At 51.9% G+C, this 14,271-nt stretch overlaps 1 protein-coding gene across 1 annotated transcript in view; it reads right to left on the reverse strand.

Moving 5' to 3' along the window:
* LOC119956527 (beta-1,3-N-acetylglucosaminyltransferase lunatic fringe-like) overlaps window positions 1–10,084 on the reverse strand; it is a 73,083-nt gene extending 62,999 nt beyond the window's left edge. The window contains exon 1 of the mRNA XM_038783816.1: window positions 9,338–10,084. Coding sequence (XP_038639744.1) covers window positions 9,338–9,724 — 387 coding nt within the window. The 5' untranslated portion in view covers window positions 9,725–10,084. The remainder of the gene's footprint in view (window positions 1–9,337) is intronic.
* Between the last annotated feature and the right edge of the window lie 4,187 nt (window positions 10,085–14,271).

Here is a 14,271-nt window from a genome sequence, read left to right on the forward strand (position 1 = left end):
CTACTGGATTGCTCGTCCAGTGACAATATCATGACGCCACTGCCACCCTGGGGCTACAAGGAAAGAGGGGGGGGGGAAGGGGGTGTGGGAGGACGTGGGGGTATGGACACGTGGTAAATTGGGTAGCTCTTCCCAAGGGCCAGCCCAGACATTATGGGCTGAATGACCTCCGCCTGTGCAGGGCAATCACAACAAAGTTGCCGAGTTGGTGTCAAGCTTGGTTAGATTGGTTCGTGACCCCTGGCAACAGGTCACGGAAGCAAACAAGCTCACCATTCCGACCAACTTCAATGGCAAGACGGGTTTCAAGAATAATTATGCTTTAAATTGACTTTTCAGTCATTCCTCCAGTCTGCTCGTTAACTGCTGAATAATTTGATTTAATGCAGATAGACAACAGTAGCAGCAACTTTCATTGATATCGCACTTTGACCATGGTTTAAAACAGTTCCGCGGTTTTTCACAGGGACATCATCAGACAGAATTTTGACGCCGGTGGCGAGGCAGGGAGGCCACAGTGTCTGCCTAGCTCAGCTCGGCATCACTCTCACCTCGCCAGAAGGTCACGGGTTCAAGCCCTGTTCTTATGGGCTGGATTCTCCATTGCCCGACGCCAATTTTGTGATCGGCCGCAGAATCCCTTTTTGCGATGGAATCGGGGGCGGTGCCTGTTTCCACAAACTCCGCCCCTCTGAAACGGCATCATCGCGGCGCATGCTCGCATGTGCCATCTACGGAAGGTAAAATTAGGGGAGGAGGTCACGTGACCTGTTTTCAGGTCACCTGACAGCAAGCCTGGGGCAGGGTGGGAGGTGGATGGTTTGATCGTTCGTGATTAAAGGAAACCCTGATTGTTTCACTGGGAGAAAGATGCAATGTGTGTGCACTTGAGATAATAGCATCAGCCTGTGCGCTAACGGTGTATCGCCCTCGAGTCTCCAATGACCGGTGAGAACCTCAGATTGTAAACTATTCTGCTTCAAGCTATTTATTTCCTTCCAAGATAAAGGAGAGCCGGGGTCGCAAGAATAGCTGTTCAGCGCTTCTCCCTGGATACAAGGCCCCTGTGATTCTTGTTAAAAGTAAAAGGGGAACGTTTTGTTCGGTGGTACAAGTTGGGACGGCCTCAGGACATCACCTGAGGGCCCTCCCCCGATGCTCCGCCCCTGATGGGCCAGGTTCCCGACCGTGCGGGGGACGTGTGGTCTCAGCGGTCGGGGACCTGACATGGCGGCTACGGACTGTGTCCAGTGCCGCCACAGTTGTCGGTGGGGAGGGGGGGGCGGAGCCGTGCTGCTAGCTGGGGGAGCTTCGGCGAGGGCTGGGGGTACTGGTGGGGGGCGGCCAGGGATGTCCGGGGGGGGGGGGGGGCACTATCTGGCAGATCGGGCCTGCGCACAGCCGGCGCCATATTGTACAGCACGACCGCTGCAGGTCGTCGCCGTGCGCAGCCACGGACTCGGCAATTCTCCTGCTGTTTATTTCGTGGAGGCCGGGCATTTTACCTGGTGCGGCCGCTCGCCCCTCACCGCTCGGAGGATCGGTGCTGGGGCGGCGCCAGTTTTCCCCACGTAAAATGCCACGGATCCTCCGGACATTGCCCCAAACCCGGAGAACCAGCCCTTAGGCACCAAAAGAATCTAGGCCGACACTTCGAGTGAAGCACTGAGGGGGTGCGGCACTGTCAGAGGTGTCGCCTGTCAGGTGAAACATCAAATGGAGGCCCCATTTGCCCCCTCGGTAAAGAAACACACGGCACTGTTTGGAATAAGACCGACCGAGCTATTCCCAGCACCTCGGTCAATATTCATCCCTTAACCAACATCCTATTGGTTTCTCAGGAGATCCCATGGCACTGTACAAAAGAGCAGAGGAGTTGGCGTTCTGGCCAATATTTATCCCTTAACCAACTGCAGATTATCTAATGATTATCACATTGCTGATGGTGGGAGCTCGCCAAGTTCAAACCAGCCATCGAACTTTCCTACTTTACAAATTATGAGGTAAATGTGTTTTTGGACTGTGCCATCTACGGAAGGTAAAATTAGGGGAGGAGGTCATGTGACCTGTTTTCAGGTTACCTGACAGCAAGCCTGGGGCAGGGTGGGAGGTGAATGGTTTGATCGTTCGTGATTAAAGGAAACCCTGATTGTTTCACTGGGAGAAAGATGCAATGTGTGTGCACTTGAGATAATAGCATCAGCCTGTGCGCTAACGGTGTATCGCCCTCGAGTCTCCAATGCCCGATGAGAACCTCAGATTGTAAACTATTCTGCTTCAAGCTATTTATTTACTTCCAAGATAGCCGGGGTATCAAGAATAGCTGATCAGCGCTTCTCCCTGGATACAAGGCCCCTATGATTCTTGTTGCCACAGAGGTGAACTATGAGAGTTACTAGACTGGGAAAGGAAAAGAACAGAATCAAACACTCAGGATGAAGTCTCCTTGGACTGTTTCTGGGTATCCGGAATGTCTACCTCAGGGGCATTGTAAAGCACAATCATGAAGTGGGATTTTTGATCGTGTTAAAAGTAAAAGGGGAACGTTTTGTTCGGTGGTACAAGTTGCATACATAAATAGTGTTTACGTTGGACTGTGACCTTTCTCCCCCATGCTAACATTTTTTTAATATATCCTATGCAAAAAACCCTCTTCCCCCACTGGGCCATCTTGTTCTCAAGTTTTACGACATCTTTGTTTCAGTCTCCCCCAACTCCCACTCATCACCTTTCCAGATGTTCCACCCCCTCTTCCACAATATTTAATCCAGCACATTGTTTCCCCTCTTTAGTTCTAAAGAAGGATCACGCGGACTCGAAAAGTGAACTCTGATTTCTCTCCCCATGGATGCCGTCAGACCTGCTGAGTCTTTCCAGCGTTCCCTGTTTTTGTTTCAGATTCCAGCATCCGCCACATGTTGCCTTTCTTTTAGTGTTTGGTCAACAGTATTCTCACCTTGCTTGTTACAGTAAAAGGCTTAAAACTTGTAACCTTGTCGTGCCATCCTTTCAGCTGGCAATTTATTTATTTTTAAGACATTACTACGGGGACCATAACAGTTGCAATAATGCCTACGCTTCCAAAGTACTTAATTGGCTGTGAAGCGCTTTGGGACATGAGGAGGTCGGTCAAGTTGCTATATAAATGCAAGCATTCCTTTTTGTTAGGCCAGGTGATGAAAGGCAGGATCTAACAGAGAACTTAGTGCTAACAATTTGGAATTTTCACATAATTTGAATGAGGTTCAATTTGACACTGAATTAACTGGGAGGTCTGTATCCCATCCCAAAAACACGGGGGTAGATTTTGACAAGAGCATTACCAAAGACGACGCATCTTGTGATTTACGTTTATTAGACTATCCACAGGGCTCGGACCCATGAAATACTCACAGCACAGGAGGCCATTCAGCCCATCCTGTCTATTCCACCTCCTTTCAAGAGCGACTCGGCTACGCACATTCTGGTCTCTCTTCAGATAATTGTCCAATTCTCTTTGGAAGACCTCAACTGAACCTGCCTCCGCCACGTCCCCAGATGCTACATTCCAGATCCTAAAGTTCTTACTCTATCCCAATGCTCAGGATTGGGCCTGGTGTCAGCCAGGTTAGATTGTGTTGGCTGAGGGAGTGAAGTGGTATAGGGGGAAGTCCATGTGGTGACATGTCCAGTTATTGCAATGCAAAAGAAAAAAGATTATCTGTTCAAAATGTTCCGAGGTATTTAGGGACTACCGTGGCCAAGATTCATTTCACTACCCATACCAATTTTGAAACAGAAATTGAGTTAAGGGTTACTAAAGTACCAATCACAAAGAAAAACCATTTTATGTGTTGTTCGCACTTCCGGTGAACATCACACTTGCTTCCTGTCACACTTTTGTTGTCACACTTTACCATATCCTCTGGGCAATGTCACACATCTTTCAGTGACAAGCCCCCCTTCCCCCCTCCCTCTTCCCCTCCCCCTCCCCCCACTGTTTTAAAAATATCATTTCCTATTGGACTGACAAGTGGCAAGTAATATTCGCGCCACACAAGTCCCAAGCAATGAACATCTCCAACAAGAAAGAATCCAACCCAACCACCACCTCTTGGCATTCAATGGCATTGCCATCGCTGGATCCCCCACTAATGGCAGGGATGCACAGTGGTCAGCACTGTTGCTTCACAGCGCCAGGGTCCCAGGTTCGATTCCCAGCTTGGGTCACAATCTGTGCGGAGTCTGCACGTTCCCTCCGTGTCTGCGTGGGGTTTCCTCCGGGTGCTCCGGTTTCCTCCCACAATTCCCGAAAGATGTGCTGCTGAATTGGACATTCTGTGTGCCCAAACAGGCGGCGGAGTGTGACAACTAGGGCATTTTCACAGTAACTTCATTGCAGTGTTAATGCAAGCCTACTTGTGACAATAATAAGGATTATTATTATTAACAATGTGCTGGGGATTACCATTGACCCGAAACTGAACTGGACCAGCCACATAAATACTGTGGCTACAAGAGCAGGTCGGACTCTTCTCCCGACCCCCCAAAGGCTGACCACCACTACAAGGCACAAGTCAGGAGTGTGATGGAATACTCGCCACTTGCCTGGGTGAGTGCAGCTCCAACAACACTCAAGAACCATCCAGGACAAAGCAGCCCCGTTTGATTGGCACCCCATCCACCATCGGAAATATTCACTCCCTTCACCGCCAACACACAGAGCAGTCGTGTGTACCATCTACAAGATGCACTGCAGCAACTCACCAATTTCAACAGCAGCTTCCAAAACCAGTAACCTTGATTGGAAGTTCCCCTCCAAGTCACACGGACTCCTAATTTAGAAGCATATCGTCGTTCCTTTACTGTCTCTAGGTCAAAATCCTGAAACTCCCTCCCTAACAGCACAATGGGTGTACCTACACGACATGGACTGCAGTGGTTCAAGGCAATGGTTCACCACCACATTCTGGTTTAGCTCACTCAGCTAAAATCACTGGCTTTTTAAGCAGGCCAGCATAGAACATAGAACAGTACAGCACAGAACAGGCCCTTCGGCCCTCGATGTTGTGCCAAGCAATGATCACCCTACTCAAGCCAACGTATCCACCCTATACCACTAAACCGCCCCCCCCCCCCCATTAACCTTATTTTTTAGGACACTAAGGGCAATTTAGCATGGCCAATCCACCTAACCCGCACATCTTTGAACTGTGGGAGGAAACCGGAGCACCCGGAGGAAACCCACGCACACACGGGGAGAACGTGCAGACTCCGCACAGACAGTGACCCAGCCGGGAACTGAACCTTGGACCCTGGAGCTGTGAAGCATTTATGCTAACCACCATGCTACCGTGCAGCACGGTTCGATTCCCGTACCAGCCTCCCCGGACAGGCGCCGGAATGTGGCGACTAGGGGCTTTTCACAGTAACTTCATTGAAGCCTACTCGTGACAATAAGCGATTTTCATTTCATTTCATTTCACCACTTTCTCAAGGGGCAATTAGGGATGGGCAACAACTGCTGGCCTAACCAGTGACACCCACATTATGTGAAAGAATTAAAAATTGCAGCTAACTTACATTAATAATTTTTCTCTGTACTTTTTTTTACAAATTGGGTCCCTTGAGGCACCACCTACTGCTCAAAGCATCAGCCACCTCCGAAGGGGATGGGAATCTAGCCTGCCCTCTGACCTTTGCTCTTCGGTAGCTGCTATTTGACCCCTCCTACCCCCCACCCCGCCACATTAACTCTTAGCTCACTATTGTGGAAAAACATCTCCATTCCTGTGGTGCACACCCCACCAGCACTCAGGAACTAATCAAACCTGGGGGAGGCTTGAATTGCCTTGATTGTAGGACATCAAGGGTTGACCTCATAGAGTCAGAGAGTTTTACAGCACAAAATGAGGCCGTTCGGCCCACTGTATCAGTGCCAGCCATCAAACAGCAATTTGTTTGAACCCCATTTTCTAGCTCTTCGTCCGCAGTGCTTTAGCTTTTCAAATGCTCATCTAAATGCTTCTTAAATGTTGTGAGGGTTCCCGCCTCCATCAGGTGGCAAGTTCCAAATTTCCACCACCCCTGGGTGAAAAAGTGTTTCCTCAAATTACCTCTAAATCTCCTGTCCCTTAACTTAAATCTATGCGCTCTGTTTATTGACCCCTCTGCTAAAGGGAAAGGTTTCTTCCTATCTACTCTATCTATGTCCCTCATAGTTTTGTCCACCTCAATCAGGTCCCCCTCAGCCTTCTCTGCTCCAAGGAAAACCAATCCAGCTTGTCTTCACAGCTGAAACGCTCCAGCCCAGGCAACATCCTGGTGAATCTCCTCTGCACCCTCTCCAGCGCAATCACATCCTTCCTGTAGTGAGGTGACCAGAACTGCACACAGTACTCTCGCTGTGACCTAACCAGCATTTTATTCAGCTCCATCATAACCTCTGATATTCGATGCCTCGGCTAATCAAGGTAAGTATCCCATATGCCTTTTTAACCATCATAACTACCTGTCCTACTGCCAGAATTGAGGTGTTCAGGATGATGTTTAAGCTCGAGTTCGACAAACTTGGGAGTCAAGGGCCGGGATTCTCCGACCCCACCCCCGCTGGGTCGGAGATTCGCCGGGGGGGGGGGGGGTGGCGTGGATTCCACCCCCGCCAGCTGCCGAATTCTCCGGCGCCGGGGTTTGGCGGGGGCGGGAATCGTGCCGTGCCGATTTGAATCGTGCGATTCTCCAGCCCGTGATGGGCCGAGTGGCCGCCTGTTTTCAGCCGGCGTGTGTTATCACAGGTACTGACCGGCGGGACCTGACTCTGCGGGCGGCCTCTGGTGTCCTCGGGGTGGTGGGGGGGGGGGGGGGCTTCTGGCCCCGGGGGGGGTGCCCACATGGTGGCCTGGCCCGCGATCGGAGCCCACTGATCCGCGGGCGGGCCTGTGCCGTGGGGGCACTCTATTCCTCTGCGCCGGCCTCTGTCACAGTCCGTGATGGCTGGCGCGGAGATGAACCCCCCCCCCCCGGGCATGCGCCAACTCGCGCCAGCCGGCGGAGGCCCTTCGGTACCGGTTGGCGTGGCGCCAAGCCCCTTCCACGCCAGCCTGCGCGGCGCAAACCACTCCGGCCCCGGCCTGGCCCCTGACGGTGCGGAGGATTCCACACCTTCGGGGTGGCCCGATGAAGTGGTTCACGCCACACCTTCGCGCCAGAGTTGCCCGGCCCGCCGGTTTTCGAAGAATCCCGCCCAAGGTTTCTGGGGATAGGCAGGAGAGTGGAGATAAGGCAACAGGTCAGCCGCAATCTCCTTGGCTGGCAGACCAGGCTCAAGGAACGGAACTGCCTACGCCTGCTCCTAATTGTTGAGAGTAAGAAACAATTTAACTGAGGTATTTTCGATGATTAAAGGATGGCGTAGGTAGAGAGAAACTATTTTCTCTTTTGGGGGTGTCAGGGTTAAGGGACAAGTGGGGGGCATAACGTTCAAATTACTGCTCCGAACAGAAAATGTTGGCTAAATTCAACAGGTCCGGGGAGAGAAAGAGAATTAACATTTTGTAGAAGGATTGTTCGGCCCCGAAACATTAACTCTGTTTCCCTCCCCACAGATGCTGCCAGTCCTGCTGTGACTTTCCAGCGTTTTCTGTTTTTATTTCAGGTTTCCAGCGTCCGCACCATTTTGCTTTTACCTTAAAATGACTGCTGGGTAAGGTCAGGGGTCACTCCTTCACACAGAGGTTAGTGTTAATCCCCTACAACCCCCCCCCCCCTCCCCCACCAATCATCTTCATCCCGCACCCCCTCCCCCCCTCAGATAAAAAGCTGCTGAGTGTGTGCAGACCCATTGAAATATGTCCAAAGGTAAGATGGAGAGAGATTCTTTTGTTTTAGGTGATCAAAGAACCAAAGTTCTGACAAGAGCTGGGGTCCGGCTTTGTTGTGATGGTGGAATAGGCTTAAGGGGCTGAATGGCTTCCTCCACTTCCTATTTGCCAAAAGCCGGGGAGGGGGTGGGGGCGGGGGGTGTGGGCTGTGCGTAAGTTGACCCATAGGATCCCTGCAGTGCACAGGAGGCCATTCCACCCATCGAGCCTGCGCCAACCCTCCGAAAGAGAACCCTACCCAGGCCAACTCTCCCACCCGTAACCCCATCGAACCTGTACATCATTGGACACTAAAGAGGCAATTTTAGCAATGGCCAATTCACCTAACCTGCACATCTTTGAACTGTGGGAGGAACCCGGAGCACCCGGAGGAAACCCACGCAGACACGGGGAGAACGTGTAAATTCCACACAAACAGTCACCCAAGGTCGGAATTGGGTCCGGGACCCTGGCGCTGTGAAGGAGAAATGCTGACCACTGTGCCACCTTTTTTCTTTAGGAGGGGTGAGGGTTGCAGAAACACAAAGCTGTATTAATCACGTTTGCAAAGCAGGAATGAAAAGCAGCCAGAAGATTGCACAGTTGAAAACCCCTGTGGATGTTGGTGTAGCAATCTCTCACTGACCACCCACACCCTGGCTCCTGGCATCACCCACACCCGGGCTCATGGCATCACCCACACCCTGGCTCATGGCATCACCCACACCCGGGCTCATGGCATCACCCACACCCTGGCTAATGGTATCACCCACACCCTGGCTCATGGCATCACCCACACCCAGGCTCATGGCATCACCCACACCCTGGCTCATGGCGTCACTGACACCCTGGCTCATGGCATCACCCACACCCGGGCTCATGGCATCACCCACACCCTGGCTCATGGCATCACCCATACCCTGGCTCATGGCATCACCCACACCCTGGCTCATGGCATCACCCACACCCTGGCTCATGGCGTCACCCACACCCGGGCTCATGGCATCACCCACACCCTGGCTCATGGCATCACCCACACCCTGGCTCATGGCATCACCCACACCCTGGCTCATGGCATCACCCACACCCGGGCTCATGGCATCACCCACACCCTGGCTCATGGCATAACCCACACCCTGGCTCATGGCGTCACCCACACCCGGGATCATGGCGTCACCCACACCCGGGCTCATGGCATCACCCACACCCGGGCTCATGGCGTCACTCACATCCAGGCTCATGGCGTCACCCACACCCGGGCTCGTGGCATCACCCACACCCGGGCTCATGGCATCACCCACACCCGGGCTCATGGCATCACCCACACCCGGGCTCATGGCATCACCCACACCCAGGCTCATGGCATCACCCACACCCTGGCTCATGGCATCACCCAGACCCTGGCTCATGGCATCACCCAAACCCAGGCTCATAGCATCACCCACACCCAGAATCATGGCATCACCCACAGACTGCAAAAGCCAAACATAGACACTCACCTGCTCCCAAGCCCTGGAGACCCAAGTTGACAGGAGCAGCTCCAGCCTGGACTGGTGGAACTTGCGGGTGGTCTTGATGGCAATGAAGACATCCCTGAGCTCCACCTTCCTGGCCAGGTCAGGGGCTGGCAGCCGGGAGCGGGCAGCCGCGTCCCCCCTCCAGGGCACCAGGTAACCGTAGAGAGCCCGCAGCGGCTCCGCCAGCCCGCCTCCATCCAGCGACCCCTTTGTCCAACCGCGTCCGCTGGGGGAGAGCGAAAAGCGGGCAGCTCTCCCGCTCAGCCCGCTCCCTTCCTCTCGCCTCTGCTGATCCACGAAAGCCACCAGCAGGAACGTGACCGTGGCTCCAGATAGGGTCAATAAAATCTTCTTTAAGCACAGGCGCATGTTTTTAAGCTTTGTTTTGCTCTTCTTGTTTGCAAACTGCTAATGTTAAAAGGTGGAGAAACTGGAATAAAGTCCCATTGAAGTGACATTGGCAAACTGTCTGATCATAAACTTGGAGGGAGATTTTATTAACAGTGGAACTTTTTCTTTAATAAAAGTCCCCCTTTCCTCGAAGTGTAATTATTCTAGGAAATAACCTATTTATATTTTCTTAAAATGATCATTTCCCCTCTCTCCAATTTCACTTGCTCCTTTAAATCAAAGGCGTGGAGTAACTAAAACAGTTACATTATAACCTGCGTTACTCAGTAAATGTGAGTTTCCACCACCTGTCTCTCTCTCCCCCCCTCTCCCTCCTCCTGCGTGTCTCAACTTGTCACAACTTTTGAAACACTTCTCTTATGACAGGGAGGAGGAGGCGGGTAGTAGTGAGTGACAGGCGAGGATGCACCAATCACAGAGGGGCTCCCGGGGAGGCTATGCCCTGCCCTCCCTCTGACTGAGCTGGAGGCATTTTTAACCCCTCCACCGCGCTGGTCCCTTTTCTTGTTCCCCCGAGAGGTCGGTTTGACTCGTTTGGCCGGTTCGCAAGGCGGAGCGGGGACGGCGGGCACGATTCCCGTACCGGGTGTGGCGCAGTGGCTAGCACGGCTGCCTCACGCCGCCAGGGACCCGGTGCGATTCCCGGCCTCAGGTGACTGTGTGGAGTTTGCACGTCCTCCCCGTGTGTGCGTGGGTTTCCTCCGAGTGCTCCGGTTTCCTCCCACAGTCTAAAGATGTGCAGCTTAGGTGGATTGGCCATGATAAATTACACCTTCGTGTCCAAAGATGTGCACATTATGTGGATTGGCCGTGCTAAGTTATCCCCTTAGTGTCCAAAGATGTGCTGGTTAGGTGGATTGAGCATGATGGAATTACCCCTTTGTGACCAAAAGGGGTTACGGGGATAGAAAGGGGATTGAATTAGAATTAGAATTAGAACAGTATGGCACAGAACAGGCCCTTCGGCCCTCGATGTTGTGCCGAGCAATGATCACCCCACTCAAGCCCACGTATCCACCCTATACCAGCAACCCAACAACCCCCATTAACCTTATTTTTTAGGACACTAAGGGCAATTTAGCCTGGCCAATCCACCTAACCCGCACATCTTTGGACTGTGGGAGGAAACCGGAGCACCCGGAGGAAACCCACGCACACACGGGGAGGACGTGCAGACTCCGCACAGACAGTGACCCAGCCGGGAATCGAACCTGGGACCCTGGAGCTGTGAAGCATTGATGCTAACCACCATGCTACCGTGCTGCCCTGGGTTGGGCCTAGGTTAGGGTGATCTTTCGGAGTGTTAGTGCAGGCTCAAGGGGCCGAATGGCCTCCTTCATACTGTAGGGATTCTATGATGAATGAGGGCCCCGCCCCCTTCTCAACCTTGCCCTCAGGTTAAATCGGCACCAGTCAGCTCTCTCTCTCTCTCAAAAGGGGGGAGCAGCATTTGGCCCTCGGGGTGGGAGGGGGGGGGGCTTGATGCTATTGGTGCCGTGGTTAGGGTGGCCCACTGTGATTAAATGTATCCCTGGATCTTCCCGCGACTTGCCCACCCCCCCTACTTCCCTCCCCCACCCCCACACTCCAGCCATTAGCCGGCCGACACAACCATCCAGGTGATGCGCTGTCTTCTTGCACCAACTAATCTGTTTACTGGCATCTTGGTTGAGGGTTAAATGTTAGTCAGGGCACTGGGGTGAACTGCCCTGCTCTTCTTCAAAGTTATCTCCACCTGAAAGAGGGCCATGGTTCAAATCACATCCCTGAAGACAGCAGGAGGTAGATAAGGTGGTTAAGAAGGTTTATTGGCCGAGCCATAGAATATAAGAGCAGGGAGGTGACGCTGGAGTTGTGTAAAACGCTGGTTAGGCTACAGCTAGAGTACTGTGTGCTGTTCGCGTCGCCACACTATAGGAAGGATATGATTGCGCTGGAGAGGGTGCAGAGGAGATTCACCGGGATGTTGCCTGGGCTGGAGCGTTTCAGCTATGAGGAGAGGCTGGATAGGCTGGGGTTCTCCTTGGAGCAGAGACGGGCCTGATTGAGGTGTACAGAATTATCAGGGACATAGATAGGGTAGATAGGAAGAACCTTTCCCCTTAGCAGAGGGATCAATAACCAGGGGGCATAGATTTAAGGTAAGGGGCAGGGGATTTAGAGGGGATTTGAGGAAAAACCTCTTGACCCAGAGGGTGTTGGGAATCTGGAACTCACTGCCTGGAAGGGTGATAGAGGCGGTTAAAGATGAGCACTTGAAATGCCGTAGCACACAAGGCTAAGTGCTGGAAAATGGGGTTCGAACAGATAGGTGCTTGATGGCCGGCACACACACGATGGGCCGAAGGTCCTCTTTCCGGGCTGTAAAACTGTACAACTTTAATTGACAGCACCTCCACCAGCGGGCAGCGCTCCCCCAATACTGCCTCCTTCTTGAACACTCAACCTTCTGACTCAGGCAAGAGCGCCACCACGAGGCCATGGCTGAACATCACAGATCAGCTGATACTTCCTCAAAGCAGAACAAGAGGGCCTCTTCCAGTGCACCAGTCAACATCCGGACCTCAATAATGCTTGTGAGATCTTGCCCTTGTGCAAATCTGGCTGAGACATCCTCGGGGGCTGATTGTCTTTCCTTGATCTATTTATAGACTTGGACAAGTCAGGAAAACAGTTCAATATGAAGAACGCCAGGCTAGCACTGTTGGAATGACAGAGCAGCCTAGGGCGGTAACTGATTTACAGTAATACTGATGAGAAATGACATTAAATCAGACTGAGGATATACTAAGCAGAGTGGAGCAAACTCCTTACTGTCCACTCTCAGCAAATGCAAGGGAACCGCCCTGGCCAGTTTAATTTTAAACATTGAAGAGGAAACATACGAATTTAAGAATCAGGAAGAGGAGTGGGCCATTCAGCCCCTCGAGCCTGCTCCACCATTCAGTAAGATCATGGCTGATCTGTTTGCGTTGAGTTCCACATTCCCCATCCACACCCGATAACCTTTGACTCCCCTTGTCTAACAAGAATCCATCGACCTCCACCTGAAAAAGATTCAGTGACACACCCCCCACCCACCCACCCCCCACCCACCCACCCCCCACCCCCCCCCCCCCCACCCCCACCCCACTGCCTTCTGAGGCCGAGAGCTCCAAATTCGCATTGCTCTCTGAGAGAAAAATGTCCCCATATCTCCGTCCTAAAAGGGCGACCCCTAATTTTAAAATAGGGGTCTGGACTCACCCACAAGAAAACGCATCCTTTCCACATCCCCCTTCTCGAGATCATTCAAGATCTTATTGTCATGAGAATGTCACTTTAAGAAATGTATGTCTGCTCATGCATCACTGCAGTGATGTCAGAGGGTGGGTGGAGCTGAGCTCCGGCTCTGCTTTTTAGTTTCACTTTGAGGAAAAGCTTGGGTGAGTCTGTGTTGTTTTGGTTTTGTTTCAGTGTTGGAGCTGCAGTCAGCCGCAGGAGGTGTAATGTTGTTCTCTCTGCCATGTAAAGTCTATCTCTCGATCATTTGGGGAATTCAGAGGGATAACTGTTCTCAGTAGTGAATTTAAACCTGATGTGCTTCTGTTAAAAGTTTTTTAAAGTCTAATGGATGTTAAAAGGGAAGCTTAAGGATTACTTAGTGTTGTATTCTTTGGGTGTTGTATTTGAATTAATGGTTGCTAAGATGTTCACTGTATGTTTTAAAAAGGTTAACTTGAGTTCATAGAATAAACAGTGTTTTGTTTTAAAAATTACTTTTCGATTTCTGCTGTACCGCACCTGTAGAGTGAGCCGTGTGCTCCCCATATGAAAATGAAATGAAATGAAAATCGCTATTGTCACAAGTAGGCTTCAGATGAAGTTAATGTGAAAAGCTCCTAGTCGCCACATTCCGGCGCCTGTTCGGGGAGGCTGGTACGGGAATTGAACCCGCGCTGCTGGCCTGCCTTGGTCTGCTTTCAAAGCCAGCGATTTAGCCCAGTGTGCTAAACCATACCAATCTAATATACCTCCTCTAAACCGTCTCCAACACATTTGCATCCTTCCTCAAACAAGGAGCCTAACACTGCGCACAGTATTCCAGATGTGGTCTCACCAATGTCCTGTACTTATTTTTTAAAAATAAATTTAAAGTACCCAATTCAGTTTTTCCAATCAAGAGGCAATTTAGCGTGGCCAATCCACCTAGCCTGCACATCTTTGGGTTGTGGGGGCGAAACCCACGCAGACACGGGGAGAATGTGCAAACTCCACACGGACAGTGACCCAGAGCCGGGATTGAACCTGGGACCTCGGCGCCGTGAGGCAGCAGGGCTAACCACCGCACCAGCATGCTGCCCGAATGTCCTGTACTTATGAAACAAGGTGACACGGTGACCTAGTGGTTAGCACTGCTGCCAGCGACCCCGGTTCAATTCTAGCCTCGGGTAACTGTCTGTGTGGAGTTTGCACGGTTCTCCCCCATGTCACTTGACCCAGAGTCACATCAGGGGTGATATTAG

Source organism: Scyliorhinus canicula, chromosome 23 (assembly GCF_902713615.1).
Source record: "Scyliorhinus canicula chromosome 23, sScyCan1.1, whole genome shotgun sequence".
Taxonomy (NCBI): domain Eukaryota; kingdom Metazoa; phylum Chordata; class Chondrichthyes; order Carcharhiniformes; family Scyliorhinidae; genus Scyliorhinus; species Scyliorhinus canicula.